The sequence below is a fragment of the Scomber scombrus genome, chromosome 19 (assembly GCF_963691925.1).
Source record: "Scomber scombrus chromosome 19, fScoSco1.1, whole genome shotgun sequence".
NCBI lineage: Eukaryota > Metazoa > Chordata > Actinopteri > Scombriformes > Scombridae > Scomber > Scomber scombrus.
In genome coordinates, this window is record NC_084988.1 from 15,899,021 (window position 1) to 15,919,469 (window position 20,449).

At 36.6% G+C, this 20,449-nt stretch overlaps 5 protein-coding genes across 6 annotated transcripts; all 5 read right to left on the bottom strand.

The window, feature by feature from the left end:
* Positions 1-291: 291 nt before the first annotated feature.
* Positions 292-4,258, bottom strand: LOC134000528 (C-type lectin domain family 4 member M-like). Its single transcript, XM_062439880.1, has 6 exons — positions 4,102-4,258; positions 3,657-3,770; positions 2,270-2,533; positions 1,981-2,144; positions 611-747; positions 292-505 (listed from the first exon to the last, which is right to left on the bottom strand). Exons 1-6 carry the CDS (start codon positions 4,217-4,219, stop codon positions 355-357), a joined length of 948 nt encoding a protein of 315 aa, XP_062295864.1. The 5' UTR covers positions 4,220-4,258; the 3' UTR covers positions 292-354.
* Positions 4,259-5,434: 1,176 nt separating this feature from the next.
* On the bottom strand, positions 5,435-8,588 carry LOC134000989 (CD209 antigen-like protein E). The gene is made up of 6 exons (XM_062440520.1): positions 8,430-8,588; positions 8,124-8,222; positions 7,073-7,333; positions 6,817-6,980; positions 6,578-6,705; positions 5,435-6,080 (listed from the first exon to the last, which is right to left on the bottom strand). Exons 1-6 carry the CDS (start codon positions 8,539-8,541, stop codon positions 5,927-5,929), a joined length of 918 nt encoding a protein of 305 aa, XP_062296504.1. The 5' UTR covers positions 8,542-8,588; the 3' UTR covers positions 5,435-5,926.
* A 1,516-nt stretch (positions 8,589-10,104) lies between these two features.
* Positions 10,105-12,330, bottom strand: LOC134000871 (C-type lectin domain family 4 member M-like). The gene is made up of 6 exons (XM_062440375.1): positions 11,988-12,330; positions 11,483-11,578; positions 11,000-11,266; positions 10,715-10,881; positions 10,445-10,581; positions 10,105-10,312 (listed from the first exon to the last, which is right to left on the bottom strand). The coding sequence occupies exons 1-6, from the start codon at positions 12,055-12,057 to the stop codon at positions 10,162-10,164; spliced, it is 888 nt and encodes a 295-aa protein (XP_062296359.1). The 5' UTR covers positions 12,058-12,330; the 3' UTR covers positions 10,105-10,161.
* Positions 12,331-12,693: 363 nt separating this feature from the next.
* On the bottom strand, positions 12,694-14,582 carry LOC134000873 (C-type lectin domain family 4 member M-like). Its single transcript, XM_062440376.1, has 6 exons — positions 14,499-14,582; positions 14,028-14,123; positions 13,625-13,891; positions 13,340-13,506; positions 13,070-13,206; positions 12,694-12,937 (listed from the first exon to the last, which is right to left on the bottom strand). Exons 1-6 carry the CDS (start codon positions 14,566-14,568, stop codon positions 12,781-12,783), a joined length of 894 nt encoding a protein of 297 aa, XP_062296360.1. The 5' UTR covers positions 14,569-14,582; the 3' UTR covers positions 12,694-12,780.
* Positions 14,583-16,023: 1,441 nt separating this feature from the next.
* LOC134001384 (CD209 antigen-like protein 2) lies at positions 16,024-18,684 on the bottom strand. Of its 2 annotated transcripts, none has more exons than XM_062440974.1 (6): positions 18,534-18,684; positions 18,327-18,446; positions 17,850-18,113; positions 17,586-17,749; positions 16,940-17,082; positions 16,024-16,475 (listed from the first exon to the last, which is right to left on the bottom strand). In XM_062440974.1, the coding sequence occupies exons 1-6, from the start codon at positions 18,595-18,597 to the stop codon at positions 16,310-16,312; spliced, it is 921 nt and encodes a 306-aa protein (XP_062296958.1). In that variant the 5' UTR covers positions 18,598-18,684; the 3' UTR covers positions 16,024-16,309. The 2 variants fall into 2 exon arrangements, with proteins under 2 accessions (XP_062296958.1, XP_062296957.1); XM_062440973.1 differs by having other exon boundaries at positions 17,850-18,116.
* Positions 18,685-20,449: the final 1,765 nt, after the last annotated feature.

Here is a 20,449-nt window from a genome sequence, read left to right on the forward strand (position 1 = left end):
ATTTGAAGAACAGTGTCATGAAAGGATTTCTATTCTTTTTATATTTCATTTATTCAAATGCATTATTTTTATTTCCACTCATCTGTCAGCTCCTCCTGATTTCTCAGTTATGGTTATTGATTTCCATCTTTCCGTCTGAACAGATGTGCGTATGTTGTGTATGACTTTTCCCACTCCAAATAGTAACTATTTTGCTGAGTAAAAAGCATCACCTGCTGCAGATTAACAGCTATTCGAGATATACTTGAAGTGTAAACCTTAAAAAATGGTCACAAACAACATGGATGCCAGTTTATTGAGCAACAGTTTATTTTAAATCCACTTTTTATGTTTTCACCCCTAGATGTTTCATGTCTAGGTTTGATCCATCTCACATATCCAGTTAAGCAGATGATCGTTGCAGTTTCCATTATACCATGTTCTCATGGCATCATCATAGTAAGAAAAAGCAGCACAGTTCCCACTCTGAAGTCCATCCTCCCTCGGTTGCCCAGATTTCCAGTACCTGGATAAGTCAACGTCATTTAGTTTAGAATTCAGTTTGGCTGTATTTGTTAATCATGATGATGATATTGCCGCAAAAATACAATAATAAAAGTGAGATGCTTACATTGTTTCTGCCTCAGTCAGATTGTTAATCCAGACCCATGTTCCCTTTAGGACAACATCAGTGAGGCCGATCCAGAACCCGTTCTGCCACCACGAGTTAGAGCTGGACACTTTTGGATAGTTGTTACTTATGAGTTGCTGTAATTAAAGCAAACACAGGAGTTCATGTGTAAATGTAAAAACCCCCTCCAAACATGTTTTAAGACAAGTAGAAATAGTCTGCTTTGAAAAATATTTTGTCTCTGATATGTTTTTCCCCCCACAAATCATCTTCAATCAATCTTCTCCCTTATTGTAAAACCCATCTAGGAATCTAGGAATATGCAATTTTTTTCATTTCAAAAGTTAAACTGCTGGATGCTTTATATGAGAGCTGCAACAATTAGTCATTAATCAATTAGTTCCTATTGAATCACCTATGATTTTGATCATCAGTCAAAAAGTCTAAATTCTCTGAATCCAGCCTCCTAGATGTAAATATGTTCTGGTGTCTTTAATCATCTATGACAGTAAACTGGATAGGGCAAAAGAAAACATTTGAGGACTTGGACTTTGACATTTTATGGACCAAACCTACTACTCGATTAATCAGGAAAATAATCAACAGATCAATCAATAATGAAAATAATCAATAGTTGCAGCGCAACCCCTTACTTCACAGTGAAGTCCATTCTCTTTGTATGTGCACTGGAGGTTTCATGTTTCCACATCACACTGTAAGTCACATACTGAACCACGATTGGCTCCAAACTAATAGTGATGTCACAAATCAGTCTGTTGCTCTGAGCGATGAGGTTTGACATGAGCCAAAAAATTCATCCCACACTTAGAAAAGTTTCTGGTCACAAGAGATATTTTCTGTGTATGTATTTTTGAATAAACTTTTCACATTGGTTTCAACTTGGCAGGTGATAAAAGGTGATGTCAAAAACTATACATTTGTGCTCCAATCAGAGTGTAGTAATATTTGTAATAATAAATTCAGGTCTAATTAGTCAGTGAATCAGTTTTGCTAAGAAACTTGCCCCATTTGTGCTTGATTTAAGTTCCTAAGTCACTTTGAAATTAGGTTAAAGTGGCAAAACTTCAAATATGTAGTGAGGAGATAGCTTGCTTTAATTAAATCTAAACTAATCACCAGTCTTCATATTAAACTGACAAATATATTTACAACTACACTGACTCTGAAAACTTTATTAAAGTGAGTTTTTCCTACATCCTATACAGGAGAAACAGGACCATGTGACTATCTCCTCAAAATAAAATGTTGCACCTGTGAGAGTGTTCCCCAACTAAAATAATTCCCATGAAGCTAAAACTGTTTTTCATTTCAGAGACTCAAACTCTTTGTTTCATTTGTTTTTGACCCACCTGCTCTTGCAAGTTATTGATCACAATCATGTCTCCCCCTCGACTAATACAGTCCGCTCTGCTGTCTGGCCAGTTCTTTTTGGAGCTGGACATAGGGTTAGAAAAGTAGTAGCACCTTGATTTTAATAAGTTCCATCCGGGCAAGCATCTGCCACAGCTTTCGTCTGTTGCAACAAGAGATGAGAAACAGTTAAACATCCTCTCAAAGAAATCCCAGCTTACATTACAAATACATGAATTGTAGTCCACAGCATGTTTGCCACTAAAACAGGCTGGAAGTCTGCCTTACCTAAGGCAGATTTATTACTCTGCAGACTTGTCTTCTCTGTTAGTAATGTCTCAATCTGGCTCTGAAGGTCGTCAGTGAGGGTGTTCTGATGCTTCACTTGCAGCTTTAGTTCCATATGACTTGCCCGCTCTCTTGATAACGTTGCCTCGGCCTCCAGTTTAGCTTTGATGATTGCGCTGTGGTTGCGGAGATAGCTTAGCTCAATCGTGAGGTCTGTAGCAGTTGAATGAGGAATCTGAAGGTAATTGTCGTTGGCTTTGGCACCTAGGGCACAAAAACTCATAATAACAAAGAGAAAGTGGAAGCATGGCAACATTTCTGTGTGAAGCTGTTGGGGTTTTTTTGCCATGCTAGAAGGATGGCTCTAGTTAAGGTAGTCTGTCAGTGTGTCAGTTCATCTACCAATTATATCAAATATATCTACATTCATGGTCCCCAGAGGATGAAGCCTACCAATTTTGATTTTGAGCCCCTGACTTTTTCCTTGAGCACCTCCATGAGGTTGGCATTTAAGGTTTTGAGTAGATGTAACTTAAAATGTCTTCTTTTGTCCTGACCAACATTCCAAAACCCAAAGATATCCAGTTTACTGTCATAGAAGACTAAAGAAACCAGAAAATGTTCACATTTGAGAAGCTGGAATCAGAGAAGGTGGACTTTATGTTTTAAGAAAATATTCAAAATCATGAATTGATTGTCAGAATAGTTGGTGATTAATTCAATAGTTGGCTTCTAAGAACTGTAGTGGCTCTACATGCTTACACGCCAAATTAAGATGGTGAGCTTTGTTACTGTGAGTATGTTAACATGATGCTAGCATGTAGATGTTAGCATTTAGCTCAAATCATTGCTATAAGTACACAGAGTTGCTGGTGTGGCTGCAAACAGTTGGTCTTATTAAGAAAATCCAGTCCTACAATTTGAGAGCTATTTTCCAGCATAGGTGCACAGTTTTAAATAAAAAAAATTGTGGAATTGTGCCTGACCAGCACTGATCAGCACTGTAATAATCACTTTGTTTTAAACGACATAGAGCTGAACCAAGAAGGTTCCAGACTTACAGTATATGATCGTAAACTGAATTCCTTTGTTTTTTGAACCATAGTCTCTGGGAATTTGTGATGATCATTTTCTCTATTTTGTGACATTTCACACATTTTACCATTGACTGCTATTGAACATTAGTTACAACCCTGTAGTATCATACTACCAATTTAACTATTTTAATTATTACTTAGAAAAGGTTCAGACATCTGATTCAGTTATTTCTGCAGTAAGGGAATACAATCATAGACAGTGTACAATGAATACTCTCACTTCTGCTATTTGATTCAAATTCCATGGAAGGGGGACTGTACATCCAATTTAGGAAATATCTCTTACTCACAGTAAATCCCAACAACAACTGCAGCTATCAGCAGAACAGCATTCAGCAGGCTCAGACTCAGTATAACCAGTCGGTCGCGTGGAAACGCAGATCCACCTCCCTCTGTAAAACAACCTTGAAATGTTCCTCTGTGTTAAAATCTAACTTAAGCAGAAACATCTATTCATTTATTTAAGGTAGATGCACAAAATTACATTAAAGGTGACTTTTTACCCTTTTAAATGGTTACAGAAGAATTAATAGATATGATTATAGCCTTAAAATCATTACGTTAAGTCTTAAATCATAGAATATTTTAAAATATTATATTTAATTTTTCACTTATATTGAAAATGTAAGTCTCTGAATGGGCTAGTTACAAAAGGTCAGTTTCATAGAGAAGATAGTAACAAAGTAGGACATTGGTCAGAACCTGCACAAGATCAGATTTTACACTAAGTTGTACCTTGTCCAAATCTTTGACGGTGAGAGTGTAGATGCCCAGCATTGTTGAAATCTTCAGAAATCTTTTGTTCAAATGACATTTCCTCTTCTGGTTCTGTCTGTGGCTGTGAGTTCTCCATTATACGGGTGCAAGTTGTGCCTATTGATCTGTTTGTCTCCTGCTTATACCAGTGATAAGGTTTGTGTGTGTGTGTGTGTGTGTGTGTGTGTGTGTGTGTGTGTGTGTGTGTGTGTGTGTTGCATCACGCTTGAGCTTTAAACCAACCTATAAGTAATATATGTATAAGGCAACTTGTGATACACTCTTTTCATCACCTGTAGTCCACTGTGATGCAGCTCATTATTACATTAAATGTTAACATTGATAATGTTGCAATGGTATTTAGGATTGTGCTCATAGGTGTGTTTGCAGATTGCTGCATCGGCACCATTTCTCCATTCTGTCTAAAATGAAGATCTCTACGCTCATTCACTCCGAGGTGAAGCTCAGAATTATGAAATTGTTTTCTTATATTTATTTTCTTATATATATTTATATTCATAACAGAGAGAAAACAGCTCTGAATATCTGATGTCATTATGTTTCATTATACGTTATTTCTATATTGTGTTTCTGACATTTGAGAAACTTGCTTAATGCTGTCTTTTTTGAGTTAGAGGATACTGACTGAACTAAGCATCTTCACTAGCTTTACATTCTGTACATTAATGCCACGTTCATAATATAACACAGTTTAGTGTTTTAATTCATGGCTTTGTTGTTGGTTAATGAATCATTTATGTATTGTTTATAGATGTGTAATAAGCCGTTTGTGAGAAGAATGTTGTTTTGTTGTTGTATAAAATGTGTTTGGCTGATTTCTATCCTCTTTTAACATACTTTCATGTGTCTAGGTCTTTAAATAAACAACTTACCCACTGGACAAGTGCTGCCAAGCATCCAGTCCATTTGTTCAAAATTACAACCGCAGACTTGAAGGCTCATGATAAATTATTAAAGCAATTAGTGATATCAGAAACCCTTTATAAGATGTAAGTGCTATGGGAAGGGTTACAGGAAGCAAATACCATGGCATATCACTTGGAAAATCACAGTACAGACGTTGATTGATATGTAATTGAATTTTACAGTATGGCAGCATTTTTAGCAGCAATTCCAGTGAAGGAATTCAACATGTTAGCAATATGCAGCTTAAAAATGAATTTGAAAATTTTAGTTTTCCTATAAGTGGCAGGTAGTGTTGACCTTTAGATATTGACCCTAGGTTTGTTGAATTACAAACTCTACAGAGATTTGTGTAATAGTGGAGTTGACTCTATGAAAACAGTTCAAGTCAATTCAAGCCAAATGTATTTATAGAGTACCTTCAAAAACAACAGCAGTTGACCAAAGTGCTGTACAATAAAAAAAACCACAACAAATAGTGTAATAGACAAAGAAAGGACAACTCTCATACTGAGTTAAAAGCTAAGGGATAACAATGTGTCAATGTCAAGACAGGATTTAAAAACAGGCAGTGTGGGGGCCAGCCTAACATGCAGAGGCAACTTGCTTCAGAGGTTTTTTTTAAAAGATTTTGTCTGGCATAGACACTTTTATTTAGCAGTAGACAGACAGGAAACATGGGAGAGAGAGGGGGGGTGTGACATGCAGCAAAGGACCTCCAACCGGGATTCAAACCGGGGTCCCCTGCGTATATGACATGCGGTCTAACCACTCGACCACCTGCGCGCCCTCGTTTCAGAGTTTTGGGGAATCAACTGCAAAGACACAACCTTGATCTTGAAAACAGTTAAACTTGAATATTAAATGCAGTGACAAAACACTATGAACTTATATTAGTTAGTGCTTTTTCACAGATCCATTTCAGTTTGAGTGTGCATGGCGCATCATTCCAAGCCTGGAAGAAGTTTTCTTTGGGAAGAACAGATACACAGTCCTCTTCGTTGACATTATTTGGTTCTCCATCAATCCAGTACCTGGAGCAAATGATAGGTTACTTTACAGAGATGTATTCAACAGTCAGTCAACAGTATAATCTTTTCCACATTTGAGTATTTGAATGGACAAGGGACTGTTGTGTCACAAATGGATGGCAGAAAAGAAAAGCTGCCACCTTCAAATCAGTAATTGAAATCATGTGTTTAGCTTCAAGTCTCTCAGATGAATTTGCAAACGGTCATTTATTAAATTGTCTGAATCGTTACACCTCATGCAAAGCTTCAGCTAAAATGCCTCTCCCTAACTTCCAGGCCATCGGTTGTGTCTCATCACACTTGTAGGTACAGTACGGACAATGCAGGAGGATGCCATCATTAGTAGAAGTTCACATGAGAGGGTTTGTGTGAACAATTGACACATAAATATTGAACCTTCGTTGCATCACTTCTGCCTGACTGTACCAGTTTTATTCTCACAAGGTAAAACCATCAGAAAAGCTGAAAATGTCCTTCTTTCCAACAACTATCTCTCTTACCCTTCAACCAGTACTTTTCCATCCAGCCATTTCCACGTCCCTTCCTCGTGCACGTCTCTCAGTCCAATCCAGTAGCCATTTTTGGGTTTCAAGGATTTTTTATTAAACACGTGATTGATAGTGAAGTTCTAACCAAAAAAAAACAACATATAAGCAAAATCAAATAAAAAAACCCAAACTTTCAAATTCAATATAAACAGGGCTTCAAGGAAATATGAATAGAGTGATGTTTATTATACCTCTTTGTCTTTGCTGTCTATGACTGCAAGGTCACCTCCATACAACTGGCAGTAGTCTCTAGCGTTTTGCCATGATTTCAGTCCTTCATACTCGGAGAAAGCGAAGTAATAGCAAATTGAGTTCCTAAGAATCCATCCTGGTGGACAGTGTTTGCAGCCGTCATCTGTTATCCCCCCAAAAAGTAACAGGAACATGTCAAACAATACAAACACATTATTTTTTTATGATAAAGGATATTAGTAAACCAAGCCTTACTTATCATTGGTAAGTGGTGTCTCATTGTGTCAATGTCCTTCTTAGTTTTATCAACCTGCACTTCATACTCTTCGGTTCTTTTTTTCTGGTGTTCAAACTCCCAGTTGGTTGGTTTCTGTCGACTCATCTCACTGTCCAGCTGCTTATTGGCACTCTTCATGGTTTCAACTGCGGTCTTGTAACTGTCCTGGAGTTTGAGCAACTCGCTGCTGATTTGCTCTGTATCATCAAGTGTGAGGTGGTTATCTGTAAGTTTGTTATCTGTAAGCGTTAAAGAGAAATAGTGTTAGTGTAGCAAAGAATCCTCTTTTGGTGATCATTTGGAGTCATTTGTAGAGAAAACATATTCAATTCTCTGAACATTTTCAGATTTCTTTAATATTCTTTGACAGTAAGCTGAGTAGCTTTGGGTTATGTACTGTGGATTGGGACAAAACAAGATATTTGAGGTTTCATGTTGGGTTTTGGGAAATGGTGATCAATATATTTCACAATTTTCTAATTGCTTATAGATCAAATGTCTAATCCATTAACAGAGAAAATAATACAATTAATAAAATAATAGTTGCAGCTCTACTGTTCAGTATTAATATTTGTCAAAGATGCTGTAAACATACAAACAAAAAAAGCAATATAGAAATATCACTGTTATCTAAAGCTACACTGATTAGTTGATTAATTGATAAGTCCATCAACAGAAAACTAATTTTAATAAACATTTAATGACACATTTTAAAAATTAATTAGCCATTCAAGTCCATTTTCAACCCAAAATGGTTCATATTTCCCAAATATGAGCAGCAGTGCAGCTTTCTATTGTACTACATTACAGTAAATTGAATATATTTAGATTTTGGATTATTTGTTGAACAAAACAAGTCAATTGATGACATCAACTACAACTCTAGGAAATTGTGATGAACATTTTTCACTATTTACTGATGTTATACAGACTAAATAAATAGTAAATTAATCTAGTAAAGTAAGTGAGGAAGATAAAGCTTAGTTGCAGCCCTAAGCAAAGATACTGCACACACTGACACTGACTTACAGTGGACTCCCAGGCCGATATCAATCATCAGGAAAACAGCAGCGAGTAGCGCCAAGCTCACTGCAACCAGTTTTGAAGGTATCATATTGGACATGGACACTAGACAGAGATATAATGAATCAAAACACAGACACTTTGTCAAATGACAGTAACAATAAACTATTATCAAAATAGCACATATTCTAAAAACATGTGCAGGCTTTTTCAACATATTTGCACTAAAGTACCGGACTCTAAAATGAAAGAAACAGTCAGTAACATGTTTATGAATGCATTTAGTAAATAATGACTTTTAACGTAGTATACCTTGCTGCCTGTCTTGGTCAGGATGATGCTCTTCGATGTTCAAGTCCTCTTGACAAATGAGTGTGTTAAATCCACCATCAAAGTTACAATCTGAGATGTCTCTTCTCTCCATTTTGACTGATTAGCTGATATCAATCATGTGACAGCGGATTTTGTTGGGACATTGCTCTGTGTCGACACTCCTTGCCTAATACTGCTAATTTAAAAGTGTATTCATTAGAAAAGAGAAGTGAAATTCTTGTGAGTTCTGTATGTTCAGGGTATTATTTACTCATAGATTTCAAACTTTCCCAAGAGGAAGTAACCTCATTTTACACAATCACAAGTAGAGGCCCAGTTCAGAGTTGGTTTTATCTTCTGTTAAACCGCAGGGCAAAGTCTAGAACAAATTATCCTATGGAGACGTTAAAATATGTCTTGGCTTGTCTTTTCTTATAAATGAGTATCATAATGGCATTCCTCTTTAACAACTCTTTTTTTTCATTGATGTCGCGTTGAGGCAGATCATTTGGACTCAAAACTCAAAATGTAGTTATTTCTTGGGGCTGCTAAGTAATTTGAACACTTCCCCAAAACCCCTGCAGGTGATCCCAGCCATGTCCACACTTCAAGAAGGCCCAACACTATATGGCAGCATCCCCTGAACAACTCCAGTGCCTGATTTAAACAAACCCAGCTAAACAATATCTCCCAGTCTATCTTATCTAGGTTCATACCTTGGACTGTACTGAAATCTGGTTGGAAATAGTGAAATCGTTTTTTTTTCTGTTAACTTTAAAGCTTGGAACAAAGCATACAGTAAAACTCCTTGGTAACTACACAATAGTCTCCTAGAAATTACGTTCACTTTTTTCCCAATTATGTTGAATTGACAAACATGATCGCTACCTGAATTATGTTCACAGGTAACCTTTTTCAAATGGCTGAAGCAGCATTATTATCTCACTCTGACTCTGAGCCCTGAGTGTGGTACAGGCTGTTAGTTAAAGATTGTGGTGTGGCTTAAATGTTTATAAAGTCACTGCAGGCTCTTTTCTGTGTTAAACCAACACCATAACCTCATCCAAGTGCTGCCACAGTCTGAACACAACCATAAAAAGTTGAGTAATGCTGTAGATTATGTGGTTATTGTACTTACAAAATAAAAAAGAACTAAGTACGTTGTCTCTGAACATTTCACTCATTATGTTCAGTATCAACAGTTTTGCAACTTGTCAAATATGTTAATTAACATTTTCTCATTATGTTGAGATAAATTTAATTATGTTTCTGGCAAAATATTCTTGCTGTTGTGGTGTAAATTGTCTTGGCCTTACATGCAGTTAGAAAAAAAAAAGATATTTATGGGGGGTCCCAAGCATGCTTATGAGATTATATACAAATCTATTGTCATGGAGCATAACCCCCTAAAAATGTGTTTCTCAGTGAGTGCTTCAGAATTGAATGTGGCCTCATATTAATATTATTAACCCTCATAACTCATAACATCTTCTGTACTGCCAGGGTGAGTTCCCCTGCTGTGATGTTGTAGCAGCTCAGTATTTGGCCTTTTCACTCCTCACATTTGTGCTGACTACTATATATATTTGTGCTGACGACTATATAGTCAGTAAGTAATTAAATGAGTCAGTAAGTGAAAAATACCAAAAAAACACAAGATATAACTTAAGAGCATTTTATACATTTTTCAAAGACAGTTACAAATATTTACTTTTGGACAATGCTTCCAGATCTATGTTAATGCCATTTCACATATCCAATGAAGCTGTTTAACGATGCACCTTCCATCATACCAGGTTTTCCAAGGATTGAGGTCGCTATAAACTGCAACCCCACAATCCTCTCCCTGGTGAAGGTTGTTTGGTTCACCATCCATCCAGTACCTTTGGAAAAACAAAATTAAATAGATATGTATGGTTTTAGTTGTGGTGATGAGGCATAATTTATACGCATCAAAATAATGAAAACAATTCATAATGAATACAGCCTTAAGTGTAAAAAACTGCAGATCTCACCTTCGTTCGACCTCAGTGACATTATTAATCCAAACCCATGTCCCCTCTGCCTCTGTGTCAGTGAGACCGATCCAGAATCCATTCTGCCAGATGTCACGGCCGCTTCTCATACTGTCAATCGAGCCACTCACAAATTTCTGTGTAAGCAAACATAGGAGTTGATGTTTTTATAGAGACGGTTGTGAAATTTAAATGTTAATAGATATATTTCAACATCGTTATTAAAATATAACTGGTACTCTTTCTCTATCATATTTGTTCTCAACCCACCTGCTCCTCCGGGTTATCAATCACAACCAGATCAGCTCTGCGACTGATACAGTCCTCTCTGCTGTCTGGCCAGTTCTTTTTGACAGTTTTGGACTCAGAGTAAGAAAAGAAATAGCAGGATGAGTTGAAAAGAGCCCATCCAGTGAGGCATTTGCCACAGGTTCCCTCTAGGAGATACAAAATTTAAATTTAAAAATTTCTTGTGACTTAAATTGTTTTTATTAGCAAACATTAAATAAAATCTGTATTTACAACTTAATAAAACATAATAAAATTCTGTCTCACCCAAAGCTGATATGTTGGTCTGCAGATTTGTCTTCTCTGTGCGCAGAGCATCCATCTGTCTCTGAAAATCGTCATTGATTGTCTTCTGCTGCTCAATTTGCACCTTTAGTTGTGTGTGGTTTTTTAGCGCTGCCTCTAACGCCTTCTTGGCCTCCTCTTCAGCTTCAATCACATCGCTGTGGTTGCTGCGGAGAAAGTTCAGCTCATTGATGAGCTGTGTTGCAGCTGAGTGGGAAACCGGGAGGGAAGCCTCTTTGACTCTGGCACCTGAGAAACAGAACGAGACCTGAGTCTAAACTGAGTAGTGCAGTCAAAGATATGTTTAGATATTGTAACAGTCATTGTTAAATAATTATCTTACAAATTCTCATTTTTGGTTTGAGTTAAAAAAGAAGAAGAAAAATGTCGATTCAGCTTTCTGCTTATATGAAATTCCACAAAAGAGGGAAATGACACATTTTCTTCCTGCCAACTGTCACTCACATTTAATCTCAATAGCAACAGCGGTTATCAGCAAAACAACGTTCAGCAGTCCCAGACACAAAATGAGCAGTCTGTAGTTTGGAAAAGGGGATCCACCTGTGGTCATATAACATAATAAAGTTGTATTTCATGAACGTTAAAGTATTTTTTACAAATCACAGAAAATATTGTTTTTGTCTGTAGTCAAAATCTTAAAACAAAAACAAAAAAAACCCTGAAAAAAAAAACATCTGGAAAAACTCTGAATAAATAATAATGTTTTGGTTGCTCGGTATAATCCACATAAATGTAATTCTGTTGAATCAGATTTCATAAACTACAAATATGATTTCGAAAGCTACAATCATTAACCTTGGATGTACAATTAGCATATATTTAAAACTCAGCAGTGCTCTGCATTCACTAAACTTTGAAATATCAAAAGGTCAGAAAGAGGTCAAAGAAAATTACAAGGAATCAAATAATGTGTCAGGCACTGAAAAACATTTGCTTTCACAAGTCCTACTTTGTCCAAAGATATCATAGTGTCTAAGAAAATCTCTGTTGAAGTTTATTCTTCTCTGTAGATTCTCCATCACTGCAGCTTTGTGGTTTCTGTCCACTGCTCTGTTTGCCTCCTCTTTTATATCCAAAGCAGGAAGAGTGAGTTGAATGGGCGTGTTTCTTTAAGTATTAGCAGACATGCCTGCCATCTTCATACTGAGTGTATTCATCTGCTTTACTGTAGGAAGCATTTCAATTTTTTTGATTCATTACATTTATATAAGTCTAAGGAGAATACTTCAAATAAACTTGAGAAAACTGAATGAAACTTAAGAGTACTGATTTGCTACCAATACACTGTGGATGATTCCTAACCCACTTGTGTTTGTGTGTATCCTGTGAGGCTGTTGCAATGTTATAGTATTTTAGTTGTTCATTATGTGGATTCGTCATCCTTACAAAACGTAAATATTTTCTCCTTAAATGAAACAGGAACAATTATTATCATGTCCTGCTGCGTAACTCCTGGCAGTGCACACAGATGTCTGTTGATACAACATTTGCAAGAAATGTGAACCTTTAGAAAATGGAATACAATGTATGGTTGACTGTCAGTAACATACTGAGCTGGACTTTATTTAACAACTCTTTATTCCAGGATTTTGTGATGACGACTGAAATACTGTTGGAATAATTAAGGTTAAAACAAATGCCCAGAAACAGAAAATACATCTAAAAGATATTTTATTCAAGACAGTTTCAAACGTATATTTGTGTATTCTGCTTGAGTAGTATTTCTGGATGGTATCCAGAGTCTATTGTAGTGGCATTTCACATATCCAATGTATCGGATGCTCCTGGCAGGGTCCATCATACCGGGTCTTCCAGGGATTGAGGTTGCTATAAACTGCAACCCCACAATCCTCTCCATTCCAATTGGGATGGTTGTTTGGTTCACCATCCATCCAGTACCTTTGGAAAAACAAAATTAAATAGATATGTATGGTTTTAGTTGTGGTGATGAGGCATAATTTATACGCATCAAAATAATGAAAACAATTCATAATGAATACAGCCTTAAGTGTAAAAAACTGCAGATCTCACCTTCGTTCGACCTCAGTGACATTATTAATCCAAACCCATGTCCCCTCTGCCTCTGTGTCAGTGAGACCGATCCAGAATCCATTCTGCCAGATGTCACGGCCGCTTCTCATACTGTCAATCGTGCCACTCACAAATTTCTGTGTAAGCCAACATAGGAGTTGATGTTTTTATAGAGACGGTTGTGAAATTGAAATGTTAATAGATATATTTCAACATCGTTATTCAAATATAACTGGTACTCTTTCTCTCTCATATTTGTTCTCAACCCACCTGCTCCTCCGGGTTATCAATCACAACCAGATCAGCTCCACGACTGATACAGTCCTCTCTGCTGTCTGGCCAGTTCTTTTTGACAGTTTTGGACTCAGAGTAAGAAAAGAAATAGCAGGATGAGTTGAAAAGAGCCCATCCAGTGAGGCATTTGCCACAGGTTCCCTCTAGGAGATAAAACATATAAAAATAACTTACAAGATATTTCTTGTGACTTAAATTGTTTTTATTAGTGAACATTAAATAAAATCTGTATTTACAACTTATAATAAAATTCTGTCTCACCCAAAGCTGATATGTTGGTCTGCAGATTTGTCTTCTCTGTGCGCAGAGCATCCATCTGTCTCTGAAAATCGTCATTGATTGTCTTCTGCTGCTCAATTTGCACCTTTAGTTGTGTGTGGTTTTTTAGCGCTGCCTCTAACGCCTTCTTGGCCTCCTCTTCAGCTTCAATCACATCGCTGTGGTTGCTGCGGAGAAAGTTCAGCTCATTGATGAGCTGTGTTGCAGCTGAGTGGGAAACCGGGAGGGAAGCCTCTTTGACTCTGGCACCTGAGAAACAGAACGAGACCTGAGTCTCATTTGTTTTGAGTAATAAAAAAAAATGTCTATTCAGCTTTCTGCTTAAGTAAACTCCAACAAAAGAGGGAAATGAAACATTTTCTTCCTGCCAAATTTGCACACTCACATTTAATCCCAATAGCAACAGCGGTTATCAGCAAAACAGCATTCAGCAGTCCAAGACACAAAATTAGCAGTCGGTAGTTTGGAAAAGGGGATCCACCTGTGGTCATATAACATAATAAAGTTGTATTTCATGAGTTTTTGACAAGTCACAGAAAAAAATCTAAAAACAAACAAACAAACCAACTGAAAAAAACATCTGGAAAAACTCTGAATAACACAAATCATATTGTTTTGGTTGCTTAGTATAATACACAGACAATCTGAATCCTGTTGAACCTTAACTTTACATCATATGACTATGTACATAGGGATTTTACAAGCTACATAAATATTATTTTAAAGCTACAATCATTCAGGTTGGATGTACATTTAGCATATATTTAAAACTCTACAGTGCTCTACATTCACTAAGCTTTTCAGATTTAAAAGGTCAGAAAGAGGTCAAATATAATTCTGAAATTCCTAGTCCTACCTTGTCCAAAGATTTCATAGCGACTAAGAAAATATCTGTTGAAGTTTATTCTTCTCTGTAGATTCTCCATCACAGCAGCTTTGTGGTTTCAGTCCACTGCTCTGTTTGCCTCCTCTTTTATATCCAAAGCAGGAAGAGTGAGTTGAATGGGCGTGTTTCTTTAAGTATTAGCAGACATGTAAGTAAGTATTTGTCTTACACAATGTTCCCCTTCAACAGTAACTTTGCCGCCCCTTCATTAAGATTCATAATAAATTACATTGCAGCCATGTAGTTTGTATGTACATGTTGGATCTTCCACATATAAGTGCATTTAACCTAAAAATCACATGACATGCCTGTACTGCCAAAAACAATGAACAGGGATTCCTATACTGTGATTTCTAAACACATCCAGTATTTCTTCACAATTACTTTGACGTAAGGCCAGTATAATGTTTACTGTGTCACTAGCTTAGTTTAGCTTGTTAGCTTGTCATTATATGCTAATAGCACTAAACACAAAAGGTTCAATTTTTTTACTTAATCATAGCAGAAAATTAATAGTCAGGGGTTTCAAGTCATTACAATTCGTACACTGGGGAGTGGGGACCATGTATGTCTGTACTAAATGTTATGACTTATTCATCCAATGGCCTGAAAGTAAATCTATTTACGTTATGAAATTGTTATGAATTAATTTGAAAAATGAATGCATTGTCAGATGTATTGGACTACAGTGTTGCTTTCTCCACTTGCAGGGTCCTTCGTCACTGAGGGTCTTCTTCTGCTGTAACTGCAGTGTCAGTTTATGGAAGTCTCTTTCTTTAACGCTTGCTGGGCCTCTTTTGAGCTTTGATGGCTTCACTCTGCATTGTCTCAAGTTGCTTCACCTCTGTAAAGAGCTCTTGTGAACATTGGATTATTATGCATTGATTCCTGTGTTATGGTGTAATGATTTTCCATCAGTCCTGTAGTCATTTGAAATCATTTCTGGATATCCCTCTAGTGTTCATGATTGAACTAAGGAACATTTACCATCCCTTTTATCTATGAGAGGTGGCTGTTCTGTCAATATTACAAAACTCTGTAAGTGTGTGTGTGTGCTTGCGAAATTGTCCCATGAAAGTTTTTTTTTTTGTCACTGTTTAGGCACCTTAGCTAACTGCCATCAGCTAAAGCCATTACCAGATTAAAACCAGTATGTTCAGATTGGAAAAGACATCCATAGACTTAATGACAAGATCATTTTATGAACTTTACGCTTATGACAAATGGAACAATAAACACAGTGATCCACAAAGTTTGCTCTTGTGGGTTCAAGTGAGGCTTTAATCAAACAGGTACTCAGTGATGTGATGTACTTTACATCGGGTAACCGGGGTTGTGACCCAGTGAGTTATGGGAAATTTAAGGGGTAACAAATAACAAAATGTAACTGTTGGTATGAGTAAAATCCTTTTACTTCATAAAGCCTAAATCTCTAAAACTATTCGGCCATTCCATGCAGCATATCTAAAAGTAGACTCTCCAAGCTTAGTATGTACTGTTGAAGCCTGTAGCTGAAGCTGTTAAAGGAGTAGTTACACATGTTGGTAAATATTCTTATTCAGTATCTTGCCAAGAGTAGATGACAAGCTGGAAGCCACTCTTACATCTGTCTGTGAAAAATGAAGCTACAGCCAGGATATGGTTAGCAACCAAAGCACCAATGCATTATATTTGTTTATATATTCCATGTATTTATTCATGCACAAATAAATGTACAAACAATAAATCTTGATATGGTACAGTAGATATCTGTGAGTTAGTCTTCTCTTGTCATATGATGGTCATGGACTCCATAGCTTGTTGTTGGGTGCCATTTCACATAACCATTGCTTGGTATTTTCGCAGCTTGCATCATACCACGTTTTCGTAGGTCTGTCCAGCTTCACGGTTGCTGCACAGTGCTCACCTAATATTCCATGGTTATTGGGCTCCCCATCTATCCAGTACCTAAAGCAAGGCACAATTTTTTTTGTGATTACAGTTACACAGCTACACTATGACACTGATTGAGATGAAAGGATTTTCATCTGTCAACAGATTGATATTGCAGGCAGATGTCATTAACATATCACCATTACACATTTGATTTGTCCACTTTGATACAACAAACCTGATTTAATCACATGCAAACTTGTGGTTTAATGGATACCTAATTTTCCATCCACAGTATTCAGATAATTGTAAGGTTTATTATCATTCTTTACATCAAATCATGTCATAGAAATTAGACATTTTGGGAAATATACTTATTAGTTTTCTTGTCAAGAGTTCATGAGAAGATCAGAACCACTCAAACTCTCATCATCATCTAATCATCATCTAACTCTAATTTAACTCAAGAAAGTGAACAATATTTCCAAAAAAATCTGATTATTGCTTTAATACAGCATAGTAAATCTTAATGATCTTACCCTTGATCCAGCTGGGTTACGTTATTTACCCACGCCCAAGTACCCTCTGTCTGAATATCTGTAAAGCCAATCCAGACTCCTTGTCCCTTACCCCACCATGGTTGACCGCTTGCCACTTTTGGTAGGAACTCATAAAGATTGACCTAGGTAAACACAAGACAAACAATATCATAATTTGTTCCTTAAAAGTACACCTTTACTGATGAAGGTTTTGTAAAGTCTTTTCGTAGCAGATATTTTCACATAATAATCGGGAAAAATATGGGTCTTAAGGCTGCAGTCTATTTAAGTGAGCCAGTTCCAGTTCTCATCACAGAAGTATAAAAGAGTGATTGTTATTTACCTACAATGCAACTAGAAAGTGTAGAATTCGGTCAGAGATTCTGCTGTGTTATCCTTTTAGTTTCCCTTTATCCCAAAGGGAAATTAAGATGCCACAGCAGCCACCCAACATGAATCAAACCATGCAATTAAAGTAATTAAAGTACCAGCTGCTGACTATATGTCCTTTGATTTCTGCTGCCTGTGTTATAATGATATCAGACTAATTGATGTCAAAAGCAGCAGTTTTTATATGCTGCTGTACATTAAAACATTAAGAATAACTCTACCCTCCTTTTCTTCGTTTTCCACCTACTGGACTCACCTGTTCCTCAAAGTTATTAATCACAACCAGGTCGGCCCCACGGTGGATACAGTCTGTTCTACTGTCTGGCCAGCTCTTTAAAGGAATGGTTTCTGAGTTAGAGAGGAAGTAGCATGTTGTGTTCAATAAAAACCATCCAAAAGGGCATCGTCCACAACTGTCCGCTGTCAAAAAAGTGAGTTAAATTAATCACAAGAAGAAAATCTTTTTTTGGTTTTGGTGTTGAATAGTTTGCAACGGAAAATGAACACAATGGCCTCTCACAAATATCAGATGAACTGGCCTGCAGTACTGCTTGCTCCACTTGCAGTGTCTCAATCTGTCTCTGAAGGTCGTCACTGAGGATCTTACTCTGCTCTATCTGCAGTTTAAGGTTCTGGTGGCTCTGCATCTCTTTCTTTACATTTTTCTGGACCTCTTCAACAGCTTTATTGGCTTCACTCTGCATTATCTGAAGTTGCTTCACCTCTGTTGAAAGCATTTCTGTTGTTATGTGGTGGGAAGGGTCCTCTTCATTGACTACACCACCTGCTATTAACAGAGAATACAGAGAAAATCTATCTCATAGGTGATATTCAGAAAAACATGCTGTTATTTTTATGGATTTTTTTTTCACCAACTCCCATTATGTAAGAATTAATTGAGCTTATTAAATGTTGTCATTGAAGTACTTAGTGCAGTGTGTTCCCAACAACAATTGAAGCAGAGATTTAACACCTTCTTTCCACTAGTTGTACTCACAGTAAATCCCAATAACAACTGCAGCTAGCAGCAGAACAGTGTTTAGTAGTCCTAAACACACAATCACCAGCGGATACATAGGAAGACTTCTGGACCCGACTCTGACCGTGCTCATAGATCCTGAACAAACAGATGCTTTGATGTGAGCTCAAAGTGGACAACAGAAGCACAAAGTTTAGCAAAATCTGTTAAATAATGCAAGCCCACCTTTGTTTCCTGTGTTATGGTATAATGATTTCCCATCTGTGCTGCAGTCATCATTTGAAATCATGTCTGGTTATCCCACTTATCCTCAGGCTTTTACTCAGAAATCTACCCCAGCATGCCACGTTCTATCGTGTGGTGGCTGCTCGGTCAATATTACGAAACTCGGTGTGTGTGTGTATGTGTGTGTGTGTGTGTGTGTGTGTGTGTGTGTGTGTGTGTGTGTGTGTGTGTGTGTGTGTGTGTATGTGGTCTGTCATACACTACTTTTGGGGACAAATTTCAGACTTCAGACCAAATAATTAGGAAAGGTTTGTCCTCATGGGGACCCTCAATTAGGAAAAAGCTGTTATTTTGGTCAGTGGTGATGATTAGCGTTGGGGTAGGTCTCCAACTAATGTAAGTCTATGTAATGTTCCCAAAAGTGACCTTGGTCCGTGTGTGTGTGTGTGTGTGTGTGTGTGTGTGTGTGTGTGTGTGTGTGTGTGTGTGTGTGTGTGTGTGAGCTTGCATTCCCATCGCCCTCTCTCTCTTGTATGAAAATGTCTTCTGAAAACAATCACTCTTTTATATGAAATTCTTTCAGAAATGGCTGTTGATTTATATAATGAGAAGTTAATTTAACCAACTTTACACTTGACACACACTGATTCACAAATTGTTCTCTGGTGAATTATGGTGTGGCACTTATTTGGTAAGGATTTAGTCAGATGGGTGGTCTGTGATGCACTGTACTGCACATCTGGGAGTCTGAGTTGTGGCCTACCAGTGGACTGTGGGAGATTTTGAGGTCACAAATCAAACATTTGTAAAAATTGGTTGGCAGTTATTACAGTGTATATGGTGGGAGAGTATACATTTGATGAAATACAATAAAATGTATTATCATTTGTCTACAAACATTTTTTCATATTGTTCATACTATGGTAATCAGTGTTGGAAATTTATGAGCAAAACAGCTTTGTGACAACATTGTATTTCTATATTATTTTAATTTAATCGTGATATCACAATATCATTTTATATACCTTGATTTGTTAGCCTAAAGCAGAGCATCCATCAATGTTTTTTTTCACTTTATTGGAAAGAAAATGTAATATATGTAATGATATATATCAAAACATAAAAAATATATATAAAATGAAAGAGGATTTTACCCATATGACAGCCTCCTATTTCTATTGTAAATTACGTTGTAAGTATCATCTGCCATGACATTTTTTGTATGAAATTAGTATTGTTTATTAAACTTTAAAATAAACCTGGAGAGACCTTTTTTAATCTATATGGCACTAATCTATTTACACAGAGCCGTTGTCAATTGTGCCCCAAAACTGTGGAACAAGTTACCAATAGATATCAGGGAAGCCGGTTCACTAAATATTTTTAAGAGAAAGCTAAAAACGTATCTCTTCAATTTAGCTTAGCTTTTCTATCATTCTCTACTGCACTTTTTAAAACAGTTGTACTTTACTTGATTTTATATATTGATTTTATTCTATTTTTTGTTACTTTTACTATGTACTATTTTTATTGTTATATTCCATCTTATATTCCATTAATGTTTTTATTTCTTTCGTCTTTATTTTTTAATCTATTTTTTAAAACACCGTTTTATGCTCTTTTTATGTTCCTGTTATCGGAAACACTTGTGATTTATTTTGTTGTAAAGCACTTTGGGCTGCATTTACTTTATCAGAGGTGCTATACAAATAATGTTATTATTATTATTATTATTATTATTATTATTATTATTATTATTATTATTATTATTATTATTATTATTATTATTATGTTAGAGACAAAAACGCGCAACTTTGATGACATACGGCGCTGTAATTTGACAGTTTCCTTGTTTGAGCGAAGGGATGGACGACTCCTCGGTGTCGCCTCTTCAATCGAGTCAAGCTCAGACAGTT